This window comes from Borostomias antarcticus, assembly GCF_949987555.1.
Source record: "Borostomias antarcticus genome assembly, chromosome: 25".
Taxonomy (NCBI): domain Eukaryota; kingdom Metazoa; phylum Chordata; class Actinopteri; order Stomiiformes; family Stomiidae; genus Borostomias; species Borostomias antarcticus.
In genome coordinates this window covers 9823000-9845856 of record NC_140258.1, presented here as the reverse complement: position 1 = coordinate 9845856, position 22857 = coordinate 9823000, and the positions used below count along the sequence as shown (strand labels likewise).

Sequence of the window (22857 nt, the reverse complement as noted above, 5' to 3'; positions counted from 1 at the left end):
GTAGTGAACTACCTAGGGAACTGAGAAAATGTAGGGTACATGCGCTGTTCCCTGCAAATTAAGGTGAATTGTGGGTAATAAATAGTGGACTATATAGGGAACGAAAATTCCGTGGAGAATTCGGACACTACAAACAAAATGGCTGACGCCCTATATAGTGAATAGGGAGCGATTCCGAACACAGCTATAGTCTGGGAGAATATCCCATCGCCACTGATTGGCCGTCCACATGAATCGCCGCCGCTGATTGGGCAGTAATAAACCATTGACAAGGCTTAACCCCAAAACCTCCATCCGTTGAGTCAGACTACTTCACCCCGGCTCTCAGCACAAACACCCCTGTTATGTCACCTTTACGGAGCCCCCCGTGTCTGCCTTATGACCGCCTCGCGCCTGCTTCGCGCAGGTTCACTCAGACCGCTGCACTCCGGCAGACTCGGCTTGCATTTCACAGACTACCTAAGCCCCGTTCCCGGCCGCTCGCGAGCCCCACCGGTCCCACCGGGCCTCGCCTGCCTCGGCGCTGCGGAGCGCAGCCTGTCCAGCCGGCAGCCTCCAGGCCGGCTCCCTGAGCAGCGCATGGTAAAGACATCAGGAGCTGGGCTGCTTTGAAGGGGACCTCTGAAACACAACAGCTCTCAACACGCTGCCTCCTCGCTCTTTTCAGCCCGGCCCTCGCTCCCTCTCTCCCACTCTCCCCTCGCTCCCGAATTCCTGCAAGACCCCACGCCCCCTCTGCTTTTTCAATTTATCCCCTCGCTCGTTTGCTGATCCCCCCCTCTCTGTTCTCTTCTACCCTCCTTCCTTCTCTCTCAGTCACTCACTCACTCTACTTAGTGCAACCCCCCCCTCCCCTCTCTCTCTCTCTCTTTTTCTCACTTTACTTCTTGCCCTCCCTCCCTCCTTCTCTCTTTTTCCTCCGCTCCTTCTCTGGTTGTTGCCGTGAGTGCAGAGACGGGTCACGGTGCACCGTTGTCTGGGTACTGGTAGAAATGAATATGGTGCAATGTTGAGAGAACGTTGACGGAACCTCTCTGTAGAGATGTACTATGGCTATACTGTTCCTTACAATCGGGAGGTAGTTAGACCAGAGAACCGACAGGGGAATACAATACAGACTGTGGACCAATTACAGCTTGATTTGTTTCTAAGTTTGACCAATTACAGGCTTTGATTCCATGATTGCTGCCCACATGGCCCACCCACATAGATAAAATGTGTGATACTGTGCTAATATTGGCGGTCATTTTGATTGCACTGTAGAGTGAGACGAGATACTTACTGTAGCTTAGCATTACATAGCTTTTGGTTATATACCATGTATTACATAGCTTTTGGTTATATACCATGTAGTGCCCATAGTTTTTCACATTACCTATGTGGTCTTCAGTGTGTGGGACTGTTGGGGCCACATTTGTAGATTAATCTCTATAGTGGAATATGTATGGTGCGTACGCCTGTACGAGCGTGTTTGTGTGTGCAGCATTCTACAAGCGTGTGTGTGTGTGTGTGTGTGTGTGTGTGTGTGTGCAACCACGTCTGTCAGAGACGTCACACATGCTGCTCCACTCAGCTCCTTGTCCATATGGCCCCTGGCGTCCCAGGAATGTGAGGACTGTACTGCTGACCCCGGACCAGTCTGCTAGGGTGGGCCTAATGTCATTGTCATGGTAGGTGGGGGGGATTTATATCAGTGCTGCACCACAATCACTCGGCAAAGTCAGACACAGTAGCTGTATTGACCAATGGGGGGTAAGGGAAGTGGAATATACAAGAAAATATATCCCACTGCTCTGGCCTTCATCAAATGAGATAGAGGGAAAGTGGAAAGATGGGAAGATATGAGAGAAGAAGAGGTGAGAGTTGACCGATACATATGTGGGGAGTAGGGGACTTTCCCCTTCCCATCTTTCTCTGTCTCTCTCCCTGTGTTCCCATTTTATTGGCTTTGTTAAACGGTTTACAATGTATTTTTAGATTTAGTTTCCAATGTAGGGTTTCACCCTATCAGGAGATTGGTGCGTGGTGACCTCCATATTCAGTAAAGGGCCTGTGATGTCACCTCTTAACCGTTGTCATCATAGTCAGGCAACGACAATATCCCAATACTCAATTTCACCAAACACATACACACACACACGCATACACACACACACACACGAACTTAAGAAACAGTTGGGATTTTAATCACTGGAATACTTCTCCCGCCACCTCACACTATGAGCCCATCAATGTGAATGGGGCTTCCGTTACTCCAGGCCTCAAAACCCACGCAAGTCTGCAGCACGCTATTTGCCAACTGGTGGGAACAATTTCCCACGCTTTTTCCGTTAAACATATGAAAGCAGGACTCTCCCTCCTTGCCCCCATCTACCTCACTCTGTTGGTGTGTGTGTGCGTGTGTGTGAGTGATGTGTATGCCTGCCTGCCCATATGCCTGTGTGTGTAAGCTGAGACCGGTCATTGCAGTGGTTTCAGACATTTACTCATTCAGTCAGTCCCTCTAATTCTCCGCAGCGATAGGCTGCCAGGTATTTTACGGCCCCGGCCCCATGTGACTGTGTGGCGCTCGTAGTGTGGATGGCGTTAGCAGAGGACAGATGTGAAAAGCACATACGGGAGAACCTATGTGAATGTGCTGAGAACATGGCAACGTTTGGAGGACATCCAAACCTACCTCCTCCACCGTCAAGTGCAGACCGTGTGAACCACGCTAGGTGACCCCAACGTTAAAGGTGTGTGCGTGCCATGGATGTGTCGCGTGCGTGTGTGTGTGTGTCTGCGTGTGTGTGTGGAAAGCATGGGGTGGACCAGATCAGTCGTTGTGAGCCAATGTTTAAATGTCAACCTCAATACCAGGTGTGAAACATGTAGTAGAACTGAATGCTACCTTCGACCTGAGTGTGAAACATGCGTCAGTTGAACACACACACTCACACCTCCATGGCAGAGACGGTACATGCAGATAAAAACTACCACTCCTCTCTTTGACCTTCCACTGCTGGGTCAAAAAGAGATGGGTTAGAGTCATGGTGGGCTCTAAGTCCACTAAAGTGTGTGTGTGTGTGTGTGTGTGTGTGTGTGTGTGTGTGTGTGTGTGTGTGTGTGTGTGTGTGTGTGTGTGTGTGTGTGTGTGTGTGTGTGTGTGTGTGTACGCGCGTGCGTGCGTGCGTGTGGGGAGGCGTGTGTGTGCTCGCACGTCAGAGGGCAGTGTGTAATTGAGTGTGTAGGTCTGGGTGTGTAATTAGGAGTGTGTGGTCGCGAGTGGCGCGTAATCAGGGTTCAAAGGGCGCGTTCAGTCTGGTTGGTCAGCCCTAACGTACAGAACAGTTAAAACCACATGTTTGACACCTCCATTTTCCAGGTAACCCAATGTAAGTAAACATGTCAATAGGACATACAGGCCTGAATATGTTTACACGAAAGGAGTAGTCAAGTTGCCTCGGGCTTGAGAGAGAGCACATCTCATAATCATGTTTTGTTGGGCTAGTAACTCTTTATTGTCGCCGATGATGAGGACATGAGCAGATACAATCCTACAGTGATACCAGCGCAGGGTCCAGTCCTACGGTATGTCTAATGCTGAAACCATGGTGTTGGGCCATGCTTGTGCTCATATGGTATAGGTATTACTACTAGCATGTGTTGGGTGAAACATATATCTGGGTGAGCCCAGTGGGGCTATGAAAGCACCCCTGGCTTTAAGACTGGGAATGGAACTGTGGTCAGGGCCTAAGTAGATGCCAGGGAGAGACCCCCCCCTCCTCCTCTCTCTCTCTCTCTCTCTCTCTCTCTCTCTGTATGCTTCTCTCTCTTTCTCCATCCATCCAGATGGATAAAACGTTGCAATCACACACCAAATGAGTTGGGTGTCTGAGAAAGTCAGTGAGAGGCTGAGGTACTGCAGGGCTACACACAAGCCTCTGGTCCGTGACTTCATTTATCTGCTTTAAATTACATTAACCAGAGGATTTATTTTTTTTGCTATGTTGTCTATTAATTCAATAATCTGTGGATATAAATACTCTCACCTTCAAAGCAAAATTCCCTTGAGTATTCTACCCTGGGCCGTCATGATGGTTAACACTTGACTGTTACTCCCCTGGGTGTGTGTGGTGTTGGTCTACGCTTGACAAACTCAGTGAAGTTGTGTGCTTTACGATGACTTATTTCTGGTCTTATGGGCCCAGTAACACAGGTCATCTGGAGCGAGGAGAGAGGCTGAGAGGAGGGCTGGCAGATGCTTTCATCCAGGCCAGAGAGAAGTGGGGTGGAGGGGAAAGAGAGGGGAGAGGTGGTATAGGGATGAGAGGGCGGAGGGAAGAGGTGGTATAGGGATGAGAGGGCGGAGGGGAGAGGTGGTATAGGGATGAGAGGGCGGAGGGGAGAGGTGGTATAGGGATGAGAGGGCGGAGGGGAGAGGTGGTATAGGGATGAGAGGGCGGAGGGAAGAGGTGGTATAGGGATGAGAGGGCGGAGGGAAGAGGTGGTATAGGGATGAGAGGGCGGAGGGGAGAGGTGGTATAGGGATGAGAGGGCGGAGGGAAGAGGTGGTATAGGGATGAGAGGGCGGAGGGAAGAGGTGGTATAGGGATGAGAGGGCGGAGGGGAGAGGTGGTATAGGGATGAGAGGGCGGAGGGGAGAGGTGGTATAGGGATGAGAGGGCAGAGGGGAGACGTGGTATAGGGATGAGAGGGCGGAGGGGAGAGGTGGTATAGGGATGAGAGGGCAGAGGGGAGAGGTGGTAGAGGGATGAGAGGGCGGAGGGGAGAGGTGGTATAGGGATGAGAGGGCAGAGGGGAGAGGTGGTATAGGGATGAGAGGGCGGAGGGGAGAGGTGGTATAGGGATGAGAGGGCGGAGGGGAGAGGTGGTATAGGGATGAGAGGGCGGAGGGGAGAGGTGGTATAGGGATGAGAGGGCGGGGGGGAGAGGTGGTATAGGGATGAGAGGGCGGAGGGGAGAGGTAGTATAGGGATGAGAGGGCGGAGGGGAGAGGTGGTATAGGGATGAGAGGGCAGAGGGGAGAGATGGTATAGGGATGAGAGGGCGGAGGGGAGAGGTGGTATAGGGATGAGAGGGCGGAGGGGAGAGGTGGTATAGGGATGAGAGGGGAGAGGTGGTATAGGGATGAGAGGGCGGAGGGGAGAGGTGGTATAGGGATGAGAGGGCGGAGGGGAGAGGTGGTATAGGGATGAGAGGGCGGAGGGGAGAGGTGGTATAGGGATGAGAGGGCGGAGGGAAGAGGTGGTATAGGGATGAGAGGGCGGAGGGGAGAGGTGGTATAGGGATGAGAGGGCGGAGGGGAGAGGTGGTATAGGGATGAGAGGTCGGAGGGAGAAGGAAAGGGGAAGGAAGACATGGAGGAGTGTGTGAAGGGAGGGGGAGAGAAGTTGTGGAAAAGAGAATGCAGAAGGAGAGAGAGAGGGGAATGGGGCAGTGATGGGGGAAGAGTAAAGGAGGGAGAGAGGGCTACTGGAGGAGAATGAGGCAGTGAGAGAGGGGTAGTGAGAAGGGAAGAGAGGGGTAGGGAGAGAGGGGTAGTGAGAAGGGGAGAGAGGGGTAGGGAGAGAGGGGTAGTGGGAAGGGGAGAGAGGGGTAGTGGGAAGAGGAGAGAGGGGTAGGGAGAGAGGGGTAGTGGGAAGGGGAGAGTGGAGTAGGGAGAGAGGGGTAGTGGGAAGGGGAGAGAGGGGTAGGGAGAGAGGGGTAGTGAGAAGGGGAGAGAGGGGTAGGGAGAGAGGGGTAGTGGGAAGGGGAGAGAGGGGTAGGGAGAGAGGGGTAGTGAGAAGGGGAGAGAGGGGTAGGGAGAGAGGGGTAGTGGGAAGGGGAGAGAGGGGTAGGGAGAGAGGGGTAGTGAGAAGGGGAGAGAGGGGTAGGGAGAGAGGGGTAGTGGGAAGGGGAGAGTGGAGTGGGGGAGGGGGAGCAGGGGGGGGGGGGGGGACCCCCGCAGGGCTGCTGATGGATATGGGGCTCCTGGGGTTAAGGGGAGGGCAGCTAGGCCCTGTGCCGGCCTTCAGAGTGGCAGCTACCTGCCGCTCATCACACACACACACACACACACACATAGACTTTGACATACACTTATGTTCGCTCACACACACACACACACACAGCAACAATCAATACTCATACACATGTAAAGCCACATCCATACTCACCACTACCCCCCCACACCCTCTCTCTCTCACAAAGTATACCACAGAAGGTTGCCACAGAAGGTGTAACGAACGCACACACCCACAAACACACACACACACACACACACATAAACACACACACACACTAATAGGAGGGAGGGGTGGTAACAGAAAAACAAACTAAACTAACAACGAGGAGTCTGACAACTGAGAAGATACATCCATAGATTGAAGATACCTCCATGAATCGCTAAAAGAGGAAGATGGTGGACTTAAATTTTTAGTTTAAGTGATCTTCATGTACTTTTCAGTTTTGAATAGCCTGTTTAGTTTAAATTACAGAGTTTCTAAATTATTCTCAGAGACAATTAATGCATCCTGCAGACATACTTTGTGGCGCCCCTCGGTGGTTCAATCGGGTAATTGCTGGCAGGATGACAAGTTAGAATTGATAGTGATTTGTAAAGTATAGTCCCAGGGCTAATGCATCCATTTAACTGTCCCCAATCTTACAGAGTTTACCTCAGTCTGATATTTTAACTGTAAATATTTTCATCCAACTGTAGTTTGTAGAATTAAAAGTCTATGATAAAACCACTTTGACTGGACACTTGATGTGTTTCATATCTCAAAATGTAAAAGCTTGCTGCTGTTTTTAAGATGATGTTGTGGCTTCAGATTACAATGTTATTAGATATATAGGTAGGTAGGTAGGTAGGTAGGTAGGTAGGTAGGTAGGTAGATAGGTAGGTAGGTAGGTAGGTAGGTAGGTAAGTACTGTAGGTAGGTAGGTAGGTAGGTAGGTAGGTAGGTAGGTAGGTAGGTAGGTAGGTAGGTAGGTAAGTAGGTAGGTAGGTAGGTAGGTAGGTAGGTAGGTAAGTAGGTAGGTAAGTAGGTAGGTAGGTAGGTAGGTAGGTAAGTAGGTAGGTAGGTAAGTAGGTAGGTAGGTAGGTAGGTAGGTAGGTAGGTAGGTAAGTAGGTAGGTAGGTAGGTAGGTAGGTAGGTAGGTAGGTAGGTAGGTAGGTAGGTAGGTAGGTAGGTAGGTAGGTAGGTAGGTGGGTAGGTAGGTAGGAAGGTAGGTAGGTAGGTAGGTAGGTAGGTAGGTAGGTAGGTAGGTAGGTAGGTAGGTAAGTACTGTAGGTAGGTAGTACTTTATTGATTTCCAGGGGGGAAATTGCTGTTAAGGCAGCAGTGTACAGTAAGCACAATCAATACTAAGTCCACATTTAAATATAAATTTACAGATACAAAATATACAAGAAATTAAAATATAGCATAACAAGAGAGTAATTAAAGCTGCTTCGCAGCGATGAGGCGGGGCCAGGCAATTTCCGACAAGTTTAGGAGCAATAAGCGAGAGAATAGGAGGACAACAAGAAAGTTGACATTCCAATGTTAATTTTGTACATTCATATCGTATCGTAAAAACATTTGTAAAACATTTTGATGCATTGTAAGCTCGATTTTGATAATTCAACAATCTGGTCAATGAGTTTGTGAATTACAGTCTGAACATCCAGTGGAGCAAGTTGTGTGGTGTTAATTGATTGAAAAATGTGGGATGAGATATGTTTATTAATTTTTACAGGTTTTGTCTGTTTTTCTTTATAATTGAACATTAACTTCAGCAGCTGTGTACTCAGTCAGTTGCCAATCAATCGATTTAGTCATTGTAGTCCTCGGCGGGGGCTGGGTAGGGTTGCCAACAGCGATGTCTTCGGAGCTTGCGTTGGATTGTGGGTAATGTAGTTTTCTCTGTATGTAGTGTTGGTTTCAGAGGACAGAATTAAACATATTTTTAAAAATTCAATTTTTGAGATAAAATTATGAAAAAATCATACTACATCTTGGATATGTAGCCAATGTTGTCACTTTTTATGAGGATGATCAGACATTGATTTGGCGAGAATTAATAGGAACTGTTAACAGTAAAACTTTTTGAAGTGCTGTGGGCTCTATTTTTCATATTTCAAAAATCTGTGAGGATCGTTTGGTAAGGACAGTCTGAAGATACAGTAGATCAATTTTGGTGTCAATTGAACAAAAAATGTGGGAGGAGATAGGTTTGATAGGTTTTACAGTTTATGAAGAAATCAGAGTGATGGACTTCAAAATTCCTGCAAGGTCAAAGCGTATGAAAGTTTTGTCTCACTTGGGACTACATTCACGTGGTGGATTTACAGTGATAGCACCTATGGCTGATTTGTTATGATTTTTTTTTAAGTTTTAAACTTTAGACTGTTGCTGTAGCGCCACCTTCAGGTTTATTGACCTACAATGCAGGTTGAGGACTTTGGGTATAGTACTGGAGCTTTGTGCAAATTTTGGTGATTTTTTGTCCACGGGAAGTTAGACTTCAGTGGAAGATGGAGAATAATAATAATAAGTAAAACATTTTCATGCATTGTAAGCTCAATTTTGATAATTCAATAATCTGGTCAATGAGTTTGTGAATGACAGTTTGAAGATCCAGTGTAGCAACTTTAGTGTTAATTGATTGAAAAATGTGGGTTACAGGTTTTGTTAGCTTTTTTTTCATAATTGAACATTAACTTCAGCCGCTGTGTACTCAGTCAGTTGCCAATCAATCGATTTAGTCATTGTAATCCTCGGCGGGGGTTGGGTAGTGTTGCCAACAGCGATGTCTCCGATTCGTTGAGCTTGCGTTGGATTGTGGATAACGTAGTTTTCTCTGTATGAAGTGTTGGTTTCAGAGGACAGAATTAAACATATTTTTAAAAATTCAATTTTTGAGATAAAATTCTGAAAAAAATCATACTACATCTTGGATATGTGGCCAATGTTGTCACTTTTTATGAGGATGATCAGACATTGATTTGGCGAGAATTAATAGGAACTGTATACAAAACTGTTAACAGTGAAACCTTTTGATGTGCTGTGGGCTCAATTTTTCATATTTCAAAAATCTGTGAGGATCCTTTGGTAAGGACAGTCTGTAGATACAGTATATTAATTTTGGTGTCAATTGAACAAAAAATGTGGGAGGAGATATGTTTGATAGGTTTTACAGTTTATGAAGAAATCAGAGTGATGGACTTCAAAATTCCTGCAAGGTCAAAGTGTATGAAGGTTTTGTCTCACTTGGGACTACATTCACGTGGTGGTTTTACAGTGATAGCACCTATGGCTGATTTGTTATGATTTTTTTAAGTTTTAAACTTTAGACTGTTGCTGTAGCGCCACCTTCAGGTTTATTGACCTACAATGCAGGTTGAGGACTTTGGATATAGTACTGGAGCTATGTGCAAATTTTGGTGATTTTTTGTCCATGGGAAGTTAGACTTCAGTGGAAGGAGAATAATAATAATAATATAGGCAAATACAATAGGGTTCCGGCAGCTACGCTGCCTGGCCCCTAACAATAAATAAACAAGTGACTACCTGAGTAAACAAGGTTGTGCAAGATTCAAGTATCAAGATATGAAGAAGATATCTAAGAGTCTCAGTAAGTAAGTACATGTCCTGTCCAAAGAACCAGAGCACCCTTCAAGCTCAGGTCCATTGTATCCAGCCAATCAGGGGATGTATTGAACAGTCTAAGAAGTAGACCTACGCCTAGACCAAACATCTATCTAGCCATTATAGACTATAGGCCACATGATCTAAAATAACACATTAGTCTAAATATATTTGATTGTCCTGTGTTAGGGCTCTTAATTGTTTCACCATCGCGTGCGGATAGTAGGCTATTGATACTGACCATAGCATAGCCTAATTAATTGCTGGATGATCAATAAACACAGGTTTCTGATTATGGACGCTCACAGTAAGAAAGGCGCAAAGTAGGGTGTTAATTTGAGGGTAGTTTGGTGCGTCTCTTTAAGGTAAAAACGAAATGGGGTGATTCATTTAAAGACTTGTCTCTAATGGCCCATTCGCCCACGCCCCATTAAAGTAGCGTTGTCTATTATTAATTGTGCTGACTGATCTTAATGAAGTGACTTTTGATTTTAGTTTTTAGAATAGGCCTGTCTGTTGTTATCTTTCAGATAAATTCAATTTATACTCTTGTCTCGGAGTATATTAGTGACGTTTTAGACCAATTTTGATGATGCTGCCTGTTTGTTTTTCTTTATACATTTATCTAGTTTTCTTCACGGACATTTTAAACCGCAATGCGTTTTATGCCGTTCAGGCGCTGGGTTGAATGAACTGGGAGGGGGTGTTTTAAAAACGCTAATCGCCTGTAATCCTTTTAATGTCTCACACGTTTCTCCTGCAATACACAAGCGACGTGACCTGGCACATCCCGGCGGCACATCTCAGTTTCACCCAAAAAGCGACTGAGACACTTAGCCTAATGATTTCAAGTTTTAAATGAGAAAAAAAGATTTTCGTGATTAGCCTATAGCCTACACACAGTCATTTAGCATGGTGTATTGAAAATACATGTATTTTCTTCCTCCACTTTTTAGATGTGGCATACGTGGGCTATTAATAGCCTGATCAATGACAAGTAAACCCGCTAACTCCTTTTATTTCATTAATTCCAAGGGCCATTCGGAGCAGAAGCGTCATTGCGCGCTGGCAAGAAAGACTCCTCCTTTCTCCGCGCAAGTGTTGACTTCTCGTCAGGTGAAGATATGTTTTAAATGCAGGGGGAGGGGGGGCGCTTTTGTTCTGCAAAAAGGGGGCTTGTTCCTTGCAGATCGTCCTTCCAATTCAACCAGGGGTGTAAGCGCGAACAAGGGGTTGACATTGGAGCTTGGGATGGGACTAGAGGAGGGGAGACGGGCAGAGTCGCCAGTCCTACACTACTGAGCACACAGACAACATCACCCTCTCTGAGCGCACGGGACACGCACGGTCCATCAACCACGGAGGAGACGACCTACCCGCACTCAGAAACTGGATAAACCCTGGAAGACAGGGGCCGAGGAGTCCGTTGTAGGAATTACAAATAGGCTAGTGACACCGCCGCGCTGGAACTGTCATCTCAGTTGGCATTGGATGGCCTTATCTCTTTTGCTTCACTTTGTAAAAGAGTTTATTTGACCATTAGTAGGATATTCTAGCGCTTTTTCGGAAACTTGAATGCACCTCTTAGTTACTTGCAAGTGTACTTAGACGTTTGCTAATCGGGCAACCTGCCTGACAGACACTTATCAGTAGAACCTAAACATTAATCATCGTTATCAGTTATCATTGTCTCTTGTGGCATTTTACTGTCAACTTAGTACAGACGTCAGTGTCAGTTTAGCACAGAAGGGTTATGGACATTTATTTGGCGTGGAATGTAGCCCGATTTCTGTTCAAATCCATCTCTTCATACGTCCTTGCTCGTTTGGGATTTTAATGAAGTCATTGGAGAGCCAGGACATTATCAAGTGCAACCGAAACCTGTGTCTTTAACGGGCATATATTCACCAAATAACCTCGACTTTGGAACACTAGTCAGAATTTATCGGAGGAACAATCTACCCAATCAACATGCGACGCACCCCATCTAGCTTGAGTTATCTGTAAGTATATTTCCTACGACTCTCAAGGCTACTATTGATTGGTGTGTGTTAATAGACTAACTCATTATTTCTTTCTCTTTCCAGATTCCTACACTTCTTTGCATTCTGCTACTATGCTCAGGTATGTCCAAAGATCTTTCCTTATAAACAGTTTAGCCTGTATAGGCCTATTAATGGTTGTGTTATTCGGTTTGTGAAGGCCTATGCATGGTGGTGGAAACCTCAGTGATCTTTGTAATGCCTTGGTCGGTGCATTAAAGGACACGAGGAGGACATACAGGGGGAAATCACGAAATGGCATTGGGCAGTTTGTTATTTTACGCATTTACATTTCTTAAAAAATATTTCAACATATGGTTAGGGTCGCTGGAGCCCGAGACGACAGTGTAATAATAGCCACCAGTAAGGGAGAAGGGTGGGAGATCATAGTAGTCTGTTTCATTGTGATACAACTGTCAGATGGGGCCCACGGCGCGGGTACCAGCGGGTGCGCGTCACAGCCTGGCAGGTACCTCGTGAACATACTGCAGGATGCGTGGGCACAGAAGGGGCATCGCACGGGGAAATGCGAGGCTGTGAAAAATGTCGTGGGGATTCAAAAATGACGGCCAAAGTTTCCGTTGTCATTCCATCACACTGTCCACCTACCCAGAGTCATGGCATACCATGAATATTTCAAATAGAAAAGGGTTTACGATAATAAATAACCTACCTAACTTAACCTAGCCTATATATCCCCACACTCACTGTTTTACGCACACGATTATCATAGTGCATAATTACCTTGATTGTGACTTTCGTTTGGCATTGCGTGGTTGGATTTAAGACACATTTTATGCAGTTATTTATTTTAGATATAGGCTTTAGTTAATGGAAAGACAGTTGGGAATGCCTCTCCAAATTGACTTATGCTGGTTTTAGACATATACCCATGCTGTAGCCTTATAAATAGGCTACAACTTACTGTAATATGTAAGAAAACTAAAACCATTTTTGCAGACACTGATTGTTATGACATCTAATTTCTGACAGGTAACCAATCAGTCCCCGCCTAATTTCACGCAGCATGTAAGCGACCAGAGTAAGGTGACGGACCGCGTGAGCCGCAGGTTAATTCGGACCTACCAGCTTTATAGCCGAACCAGCGGGAAGCACGTCCAGGTTCTGCCCAACAAGAAAATCAACGCCATGGCGGACGACGGAGACGTTCACGGTAAGGCCAATGTTATCCATCACATGCTTCAAAAAACAAACTCCAGCATTTTATCTTACTGTTTTAATCCATCTCAATCCTCCATCACCAGTTTGACTTTATTTGGCTAGTATAGACATACTTCACATAGTCTACCTTTGGCCTTTTAGCCCTGAACCTGTTGGCCTAAGCAAATGTAGGCCATATGCTAACCAAAATTATTATATTTATTTTTCCAATTAAAGCCAGTATCTTACGTTGACGAGTTGAACTGTTTCTTGACAGTAGATAATAAGACCTCTGGTTGTGTTGTTGAGAGGCCGCGCATGGAGCGCCAAAAATTGGAAATGGATTCTAGATTGTGCTGTAGGTGATTCTCCAGAGATACGTAGCCTATGTCTGGAAGAGCCATTAGAAGTCATCCTACTTCAACCTCCTAAACATTCCCTGCAGCTCTCTCTCCTTCTAACTTGTAGAACTAAAATAGGCACCGAATCGTAGCCACCCTGCCTGCCTTTTACGCACAATTTTTGCGTGCTCCATACTTACACATCTTCTGTTCTTGGAGTAGCCTACACAAACAAAGTTATTATTATTCAAACTTTGAATCACTATTTTCAAATGTACATTAATGTTCACTTACATTGACATTTATTCATTAACGTGCCACATAGGCTATAGTTTTCTGTTGCCTTTAAGTAGTAGCAAACTGACCCATAGTTTGTCTGGTGCAATTTAGGAAAATGACACTATCTGAACTGCTATTAGCTATGTTTTGTATTTGTAAAAGATATGCACCCTTAGAGAGTGGAGGTGCCAAGTTACCAGTGGTAGATTACAGCCAGTGATGTAACACATTTTGCGGTGTGCTCTTTGGCCCATTATTCAACTTTACCAGTTCCCCAACCTCTGAATGTAGCCACAGCCACAATCCCTGAGTTTGAACTGCGAGCTGCAGGTCAGAGAACGGTCACGACGACCATGGCCAGAGAACTGGGAACCGGCCTTTTCTTAAAAAATACTAAATAAATAAAAATGGGAAAAATATAGCAGCAGTTCTGTTTGTGCATCCATTGATGAAATCCTGTGTCATTAAAAAAAAGAAAGTTAAATCTAATAGATTGTGAGAAGCATTAAATATTACTATTATTGCATCACTCTTTATCAGTTCCAATAGGGTTTTAAATGCCAAATCCCATGAGTGTGTGTGTGCGAAATGACTGCGAAATGTTGTTTGATCAGATGAGACATAGGTCTACACAGAGAAACCATGCATGGAACTTCTGTTATAGTACCTGTGTTTCCAAGTGTGTCCTAGGCTGGAGACTCACGCGGCACGTCTGCATGTATGAAGTGAAGATTTATATTAAAATGAAAAACGCTGAATGTCCTTTCAGGATGGTTTCTTTAGCTTTCAAAGAATTGAGCTACACGTGGTTTTATCATTTTGCAAGAATTTAAGCTTGCATAAATCCTCAGGAATGGTCCCAGTAGGTTTGTGCATGTGTGTGTGTGTGCCTGTGTGTGTGTGTGCCTGTGTGTGTCTGTGTGTGCGTGAGTGTGTGTGTTAGAAAGAGAGAGAAACTGATGAGCGTTGCGTGCACCAGAACCTGGAATGTTTTTGAATGTGTGTGTGAGCAAAATGTCACTACGCACAATGCCAGATCTCTCGGCCCCGTTTGCTAATAAAACTCATTTGTTTCCTCAGCCAAGCTCATCGTGGAGACGGACACGTTTGGAAGTCGCGTGCGGATCAAGGGGGCCGAGACTGGATTCTACATCTGCATGAACAAGAGGGGGAAGCTGGTTGGGAAGGTAAGAGGAGACGTTCCTTTGGACAATCTGCTGTATCATCAGTAATGTCAATAATATGGTTGTCCAGGCACACAGCAGGTAGAGGCTGAACTTGGCCCATATTTGTATATGTTAACAACACAGTTGTGGGTAGATTTTGATCATCCTGTCTTGGCTGGGCCTTTGGCTTAGATCTGATTTAAGTTTAGGTTCCTTCTCTTTTAAACAAGAGGGGATGAATCTTGAGAGGTACATTTTTAGAGCTGCGGTATAATAGCAGCCATTACAGTGACGGAGGCAAGAAGCATGTCGTATGACACAAAATTGTTGTTATTTTATATCTTTTTATAGCACTTATGTTATGTATCCTATTCTGTCAGGCAAAATGTGGGCCCTGTTCTTTTCTCTGGGGGGTTAAAATCTTTAAATGGTTAACTTTGTCCACGATTCTAATAGGTTATGGTTCCAAAAAGGCTAGCATTCTGTTTGGTGGTTCTCTCTGTGTGTGTGTGTGTGTGTGTGTGTGTGTGTGTGTGTGTGTGTGTGTGTGTGTGTGTTTGTGTGTGTGTGTGTGTGGAGTGGTGAGGGTCCGAAGGTGTCTCTGTGGCCCTCTCTTGCTGTGCTGGCTAATAAACAGGGCTGCCAGCCCCGCCCCCCGCCCCTGCTCCAGAACCCTGCCAGGTGCACCATCTGCCCTGAGCTGCCTCTCTCTGCCATAGCAGCTCAGCAACAGCCTGGTGTGCGTGCGTGCGTACGTGTGCGTGTGTGTGTGCGTGCTTGCCTGCGTGTGTGTGTGTGTGTGTGTACATGCTGGACTCTACGTTTATTTTTAACCATCCATTTTGTCCGACGGTGGGATGGAACTAGGTTAGTACTGCCGGTGACAGTGTCTGACGTAAACAGTAAAAGAGTAAAGTCAAAATCTGCAAAGACTGTGTGTGGATGCAAATACTTACCTTTTATAGCACAAATCTGAGTACTCCTTCACCCTGTAATACAATTCACTCCAGAACAAAACCCACCAGAGCCAAAATGTACCTCACAAAAAAACATTGAATGTACCACCCACTACATTATGCCATCTTTTAACTCTTATCTAACTGTGGGAGCAAGGTGATGTGGTTATATTCTTTGTCTGATAAACTTAGGCACAGAAGTTCAAATTCTTTCTCTGGCTGCCTTCTTCATGTCTGTCCTGCACAATCAACAATACAATACGAAGTCATTGCTTCGTTAACCAAGCACTGCAGTGCAGTATTGAGTAGAAGAAAATTCAGGAGGTATCAAACTGACGCGCCAAAGGGGGCAGACTTGAATTATTTCAGGGTCAATCGATTGATATTCAACCCAAGGAGCACTCTGATTATATTTAACCACAAGCTAACAGACAATGCAGTAGTAGATGGAAGCAGAATGAAAAAAAATACACTCAAAGCTGATAAAAACATTGGGAGGAATAGTAACTCCAGAGGTATTTGGTTTTTGCAACGGCAATGGCGTGACTCAGACAGCTGACCCGTGAGTTGTGGGTGGACGCGGGTAGCCGGCGTCGGTGTGTTTGGTGAGGGGGGTAGATGGGGGGGGGTCATCGCTTACTGTCATCCCTCTCTGATCTGGGCCTGTAATGACTGTAGCATATGCTACATGCGTGTGGGGAAGGCTGCGTGTGTGTGTGTTGGGATGAATGTGTACATGTGTGTGTGTGTGTGTGTGTGGGGGCGGTGAATGTGTATGCTGTGTGTGTGCGTGCACAAAGAGACAGACTGTGCAGGGTAACCTTCATACATCTGATCTCCCATCTGTAAATCTTAGAAAGCTCCTTCTGACTCTCCAGACTAACCGTACGTGTTTCCACAGAAAAAAGGGGAAGGACGCGACTGCATCTTCACAGAGATCGTCCTGGAGAATAACTACACTGCGCTGAGGAACGCTCGCTACGAGGACTGGTACATGGCCTTCACTCGACGCGGGCGTCCACGGAAAGGCTCGCGGACCCGTCAGCACCAGCGCGAGGTTCACTTCATGAAGCGGCTTCCCCGCGGGCAGCAGCCGGCCCACCAGGCCCACCACCGGTCCTTCGACTTCATCCAGTACCCCTTTAGCCGGAGGACTAAACGCACACGCTTCTCAGCCGAGCGCTAAGGGGCGAAGACGGAGGGAGAACGTGGGAGGGGAGAGGAGAGAGACACTGACTGACTAAGCCGGAGCAAACTCCTCTGCCTCATTTCCTCTAAAGACATTTTGTACTGAGCATTACTATACCCTAACTTGTAGTTTTTCTATTTTTCTCTTAAAGTAAAAAAAAAAAAAAGAACAAAAACAAACAAACAAATAAGATCTATTTTTTTACTCCAGACTTTTAGTACTGACCTGTATATAAAAGTTGATTTTAGATGCACATAGCTCAACATCAGACATTTGAGGTGCTGAAGTTTCAGTAGAACGTGGACTTTTCCGAGTCGTAACAGAGTCGTTCTGGACTCTTACCTGCTGCTCAAGGACACTTGAAGGGCCCAGTTTGACCGCACTGTTAAGAGAACGCTGCGCTCAGAGACAGACACTCACACAGCAGCGCTGCATTCAAGAGGGCTGTATTGTACGACATTGTCTAACTGTGCAGTAACATTGCCTAACGTTATTAGTAATGATCTATTATGTCGTAGTGACATTACATGACGTCGTAGTAACGCTGTATTATGTTGTAGTAACGTCGCATGTTTAGCACCACACACAGCCACAGCGCCTCTGATGACTGCTGTGTCGTGACCTTGCTACTTCTGGAGTTCTCTAAGGAGACAAACAAAGCTAAAGCAAACCAAGCTTTAAGTACGTTTAATGAAAAATGTGGCAGCTACATTGGATTATCATAGGTTTCCTGCTATAACTGTAAATTTGAGTGTGTAAAAATGTATTGAAATGTAGGGAACTCCATTTGTTTTTGTGCCCCATGTCTGTTTTTATACATAGGCCTATATAAATATATTTTTATTTGAGGATGTGTAAAATAATTTTAAGGATGGAATATTTATTTAAAAATGTGTAATAAATGTACATTACAATACAATACTCTTGTTTGTGTAGTAGTAGTGTGTGAATGTTTTGCACTTTGGTGTTGTAGTAATTCCAAAGGAAACCTTTTATTTGCAACACTTTCACATGCAACATTGTGACACACACTCATGCATTTGCAAACACATGCACTCGCACACACACTCACACAAACAAACACACACTAGATCACAGGTGCATTTACCAAGAAGTAAGGCCTTATCACCATTTAACTTTATGAACTAAATAATTAAATATATTATGTGCTGTACTTATAACTAAGATTAAGTAATACATACAAATAAATTATTTTGGTCATAGTGTTTAAAGCCTAGATATTTAGTTGAATGACTTTACTATTGACCATCCACCTTGTGGTACAGTCATGAATATGGTTATAGTTGGCAAGAAAGTAACCAGCTTAGACTGCACATTTTCCACCTGACCAGGATATGACATGAGTCCAACATTTATCATGGTCAGGTTACATGGTCAGGGAAAACACTTGGCAATGTGATATCAGAGCCTCTGTGGCGCATCGCTATGTGTCAGTCCTATGGAAGATAGCACTGCTTTGGTCCTGTAGAGTTGATAACGGTGTTTGTTTTAGGCTTTGGTTTCCCCAGGCTCGGTAACTGTCTCTCTCCATGTCTCCTCTTGTGCAGACGGCTGTTTTTGTTTCATCTCCCTCCCTTCTCACACCCCAGGGCTTAATCTGATTGGACAGTCCCGGTGTGTGTTTATAATCTGATTGGACATCCCCGGTGTGAGTGTTTGTTTGTTTGCGGACATTGTCTTGGGAGGCGGGCACAGTTAGAGTGGTGATGAGGGAGGCAGGATGGGTTTTGATGTTTCTTCAACACTTCATCACCAAGGATGCATCTCATCCTAAGAAACTGTGTATTTCTCCCGTTGCTCATTCCGCCTTCTCAGATCCAGTATACAGTATTATAGGACAGATGAGCTGAAAGCAATATGGCAGAAACTAGGTGGTGCATGCTTCTCCCATTCAGTTTTGTTCTTCTTCCTGGATGGATCAGAAGTGTATATAATCACAGATACACACACACACACACAGACACACACACATACACACACACACACACACACACACAAACAAACACACACACACACAAACACACACAAGAATTAAACTGATATAAGATGAAGGTATAGCAGGGGTTCATGATGGAGCTTTGTATGGAAAAGAAGGGCCTGATGGTGGAGCTGTGTGGGCCATACTAGACTAGACTACTAGACATACTAGACTAGACTACTAGACATACTAGACTAGACTACTAGACATACTAGACTAGACTACTAGACATACTAGACTAGACTAGTAGACATACTAGACTAGAGCAAGGCCTCACTGTGAAGCTCCACATGGCAGTTCACTCCCTGGAGCGTGTGGTGTCATCAAAGATCAGATCTGGATTTAACTTTGATCTGATCTTGAGTTTTTGCTTTTGACTTGATTTCAAATATGACACAGCCTCTGTTGGCTCTTTGTGTTTCATATCTTATCAGTCATATTCATATCAGGCAAGTATTTTCTTCTCCAATATTTAAGATTATATGAGAACTGTATTTAGTGCTCAGATGTTGAGAAGCCCTTCAACCACTGAGCACTGAATTAAATGGGCTACACAACACTTGACATTAATCTGTTTAAATCCTTCCACAATGGATTAACAGGGGTTTATGTCCCTTTGGGCTCTCTGTAGTGACCCCTCAACCCCACATCTATCAATTACACCTAACAGCTTTTCTAGATTGCTCAATAATATGATTATTTGCAGCAAGATACATAATAGATTTCTGGTTAGTTTCAATATTTATATTAATTTAAAGATATCAACCCAGCTACACATTCATTATTGTGCAAGACACACTCAATAGTTTAGTATTATCTTGGAAACCCATTATCTACAAATTAATTGAATTAGGGCTCTACTCTGCCCTCTCCATTACAACTCTTGTTGGCTCTTATGACTGTAGAGCCGCTATAGATCCTGGGGATGGGGGACTAGGTTGTGGGAAAGATCACACCTTCTGTGTAGCCTGTGATGCCATGCAAATGCGGAGCAATTCGGCTGCAGAAAAGAGGGGGTAAAATCGCTTTCATCCGTTTTATTGAGCCACAACCATCATCCTTAACCCCGGATAAACAAACAGAGCTACCTACTTCATTTGCTTAGGGAGCAATTTAGCCCCTCCCCCAGCCCCCCTGCGGAGGCCGTAGAATAGTAGGGGTGAGCAGGGAGCGCGACCCTGCCTCCCTAAGCAACCCTGCATGCTGCACGCTGACACAAAGTGCCCCCATCAAAACCCACTAAAAACATCTGAAACATTTTTCTTAATTAGGGGAAATATAAGTAAAGTTAGGACTTCTTCAGAAACGTCCTAGTTAACCTGCCTATGACTAACTTTAGTATTAGAAAAAAATAGCAATATCCATAAATCAGCACTTTATCAGGCCCAGATCTGGAAGCTGGCATATAGAGCCCCAGCAAGGCATCTGAGGGGTTAAATCTCCTTTAGAAGTTCACAGGTATGTCATACATTTACTCCCATGGGTCCCTTATATTGACATTGTGTTCGTCCTTTTTAACGTATTAACTTCATACTATAATCTACTAATTTCTGTGTATGAAAACCCTACAAACCCTCATCCTTGTCCAGTTCCCTGGAGTTTTGTGCAGAGGTAGGTACAACCAACTCCTCGACGCCTATCTTATTCTGAAATCCTACAAGACAGTGTGGTTTGATCTTCCGTAAACATGACATGAAATCCATGTCCCTGCTTTCCTTGCAATGGCAGCCAAACCAGGCTGGATAATTGAAACGCAAACAACTGATCAAAGTGGAGCTCCCAAGTCGACCGGTTCATTGTTTATATACAGGCCTTATGGGAGACCTGTTGACTTTTCCAATTGGAGCTGTAAACTTTTGTTTGTCCATGCATTTCCAAGACTGATTGTCAGAATGATCTGAACAATTACCAGCTAAATGTGTTTGCCAGCTCAGGGAGAACCCCCCCCCCCCACTCCCCTCTTTCTGCTCTGCCCTAAAAAGATCAAAAGGGAAGACCCCCACACCCCCCCAACGCACCCCTCCGTCCCCCCAGCTCCCTCCTCCCAACCTCTTCATTTCCTTTTAGCCATGACAGTTCAGCTGGAAAGCAGACCATAAATGATTTTTTTCGACGTCCCAGTGTTTGGGACTGTCCTTTCAGAGTGTGCAGTGTTCAACGAGGGGACAAGTCTCCAGAAAACGATCTGCATATTTCAATTATGTGCTGTCGCGCACAGCTGATCAAAGACTTATGGGGCTGCCAGTTGTAACTGAAAGGCCAGATGACCAATGTGATGTGAATGTGCACAAATTGATGCTACTGATGCTAAACGTTAAGCATTGTACGTATTTTCATATGCTTGATTAACTTTTAGTAATTGTTTCACCATGACACATCCTAATCTCAAACAGCCCTGGTGAATTCTATGAACAATTCATATCAAAACATACTAATGAAGTAAACAGTGTCATGCAAAATCACTGTTATGTTATTTAATGGTTGTAATTCACCCTGTTTTGCTTATACTATACAACTGAGAAGATCCCCCTTAATTATCAAAAGGACTTTTATTCCGGAATCAGGTAGATCCTTATAGGACATAGGGCATGTTCTAATTAGCACCATGGCATCATTCAAAGATCTATTAGTGAAGCATAAGTATGAACTATGTTTAGGTATCATCATCTACTGTGTGGCTCTATGGTCCTATTGTTACAGTTAGGAATGTAGTTGTCAGACCTGGTTACACTTGGGTCAGTGGAAGGAACTCTCGGGCCTTGGGTTCCTCTAAGTGATGTAGTTGCACTTCGGTCACTTCTCTGTGAGCGAAGTGGTCACTGTGCTGAATGAGGTCATGTTGCCACTTTAGTCCAAACAAAAACCACCACCTAGGAGGTGCATATCTGCCAAACACACACCATGACCCCTGATCAAACAACACATCACATACCATAACTGTACATAAGTGAGCAACTCTGTCAAATTCAATCTCCAAAACTTAAGATACATCAGGAGTAATTTACCATAGAAGGCAGCCCAAGTGTATCTTTATTCCAGGATATTCGCTCACATTGAGTATTGTCTGTCGAGCTGGTCCTTTACTTGGGCAACTACCCTCAAACCCATCAAATCACTGTGTACAATAGGGGACCTATTGGTCTTCGACAAGAAAAAACAATCTTACCACCACTGTAATATCCTGACCAAACATGAATTCCTAAGCTTTGAGAATCTTAAATGCTACAAAGCAGTCTGTTTGGCATATAAAACTCTTAATGGCCTCGCGCCCCCTCCTCTAACTGAATTTATTAGAAGGAAAGCCGAATGCCCCGCCCACAGGACCACCCGAGCCACAGCCAGAGGAGACTGTGAGAAACCCCATAGATGCACCACCTTTAGCCAGACTGTCTTGTCTGTCAGAGGTGGTGATCTGTGGAACAGTCTACCCCCAACAATTAGGGAATGCCCCACCTATAGCACTTTCAAAAGACAGCAAAAAGCATGGCTAGTCTCAAACCAGCCCTGTACACATCGTTAGTGTAGTATAGTATAGAGTATGTAGCCTATGGTATAGCTTAGTATAGTGAGTATAGTATGGTGTATAGTATGGTATAGCTTAGTATAGTTAGTATAGTATAGTATATATAGTATAGTAAAACGTATAGCTATATGTATGGCAGGACATATAGCATAGGAGCCTTAGCTATTGTACTAGGATTTTGAACATGGTATATATACTGTATTCTGCTGTGTACCATTAAACTATGTATATTTTCTCTGTTGTTTTTATACCTGCCATGTCCTAACCTTTGTATCCACTAGGAACAGCCTTTAATTCCTGGCAGGGGGACTGCCTTTGGAAATTAGCTTCTGGTCTATAATTGGTTGGGTGCATTGATGAACATTCAAGGAACATAAAATGCACATAGATTTTATGTTCCATGAATGTTCATCAATGTTCTTGTCCCTCTTAACAAATAAAATAAAATAAAATAAATGAAAATGAAATGAAACTCCTGATCAAACAACATATGAAGCCGACAGACGAGAAAGTAAATAAGTAAGTTAATAAGTAAGTAAGACTAAATAAGACACATTTACATTTACAGTACAGGTGTGTTATTG

The 22857-nt window shown here is 44.6% G+C and overlaps 1 protein-coding gene across 1 annotated transcript; it reads left to right on the top strand.

The window, feature by feature from the left end:
• Positions 1-11588: 11588 nt before the first annotated feature.
• Positions 11589-16748, top strand: fgf8a (fibroblast growth factor 8a; the record flags this gene model as incomplete). Its single annotated transcript, XM_084458542.1, has 5 exons — positions 11589-11620; positions 11705-11741; positions 12653-12833; positions 14521-14627; positions 16464-16748. The coding sequence occupies 5 exons, from the start codon at positions 11589-11591 to the stop codon at positions 16746-16748; spliced, it is 642 nt and encodes a 213-aa protein (XP_084314668.1).
• Positions 16749-22857: the final 6109 nt, after the last annotated feature.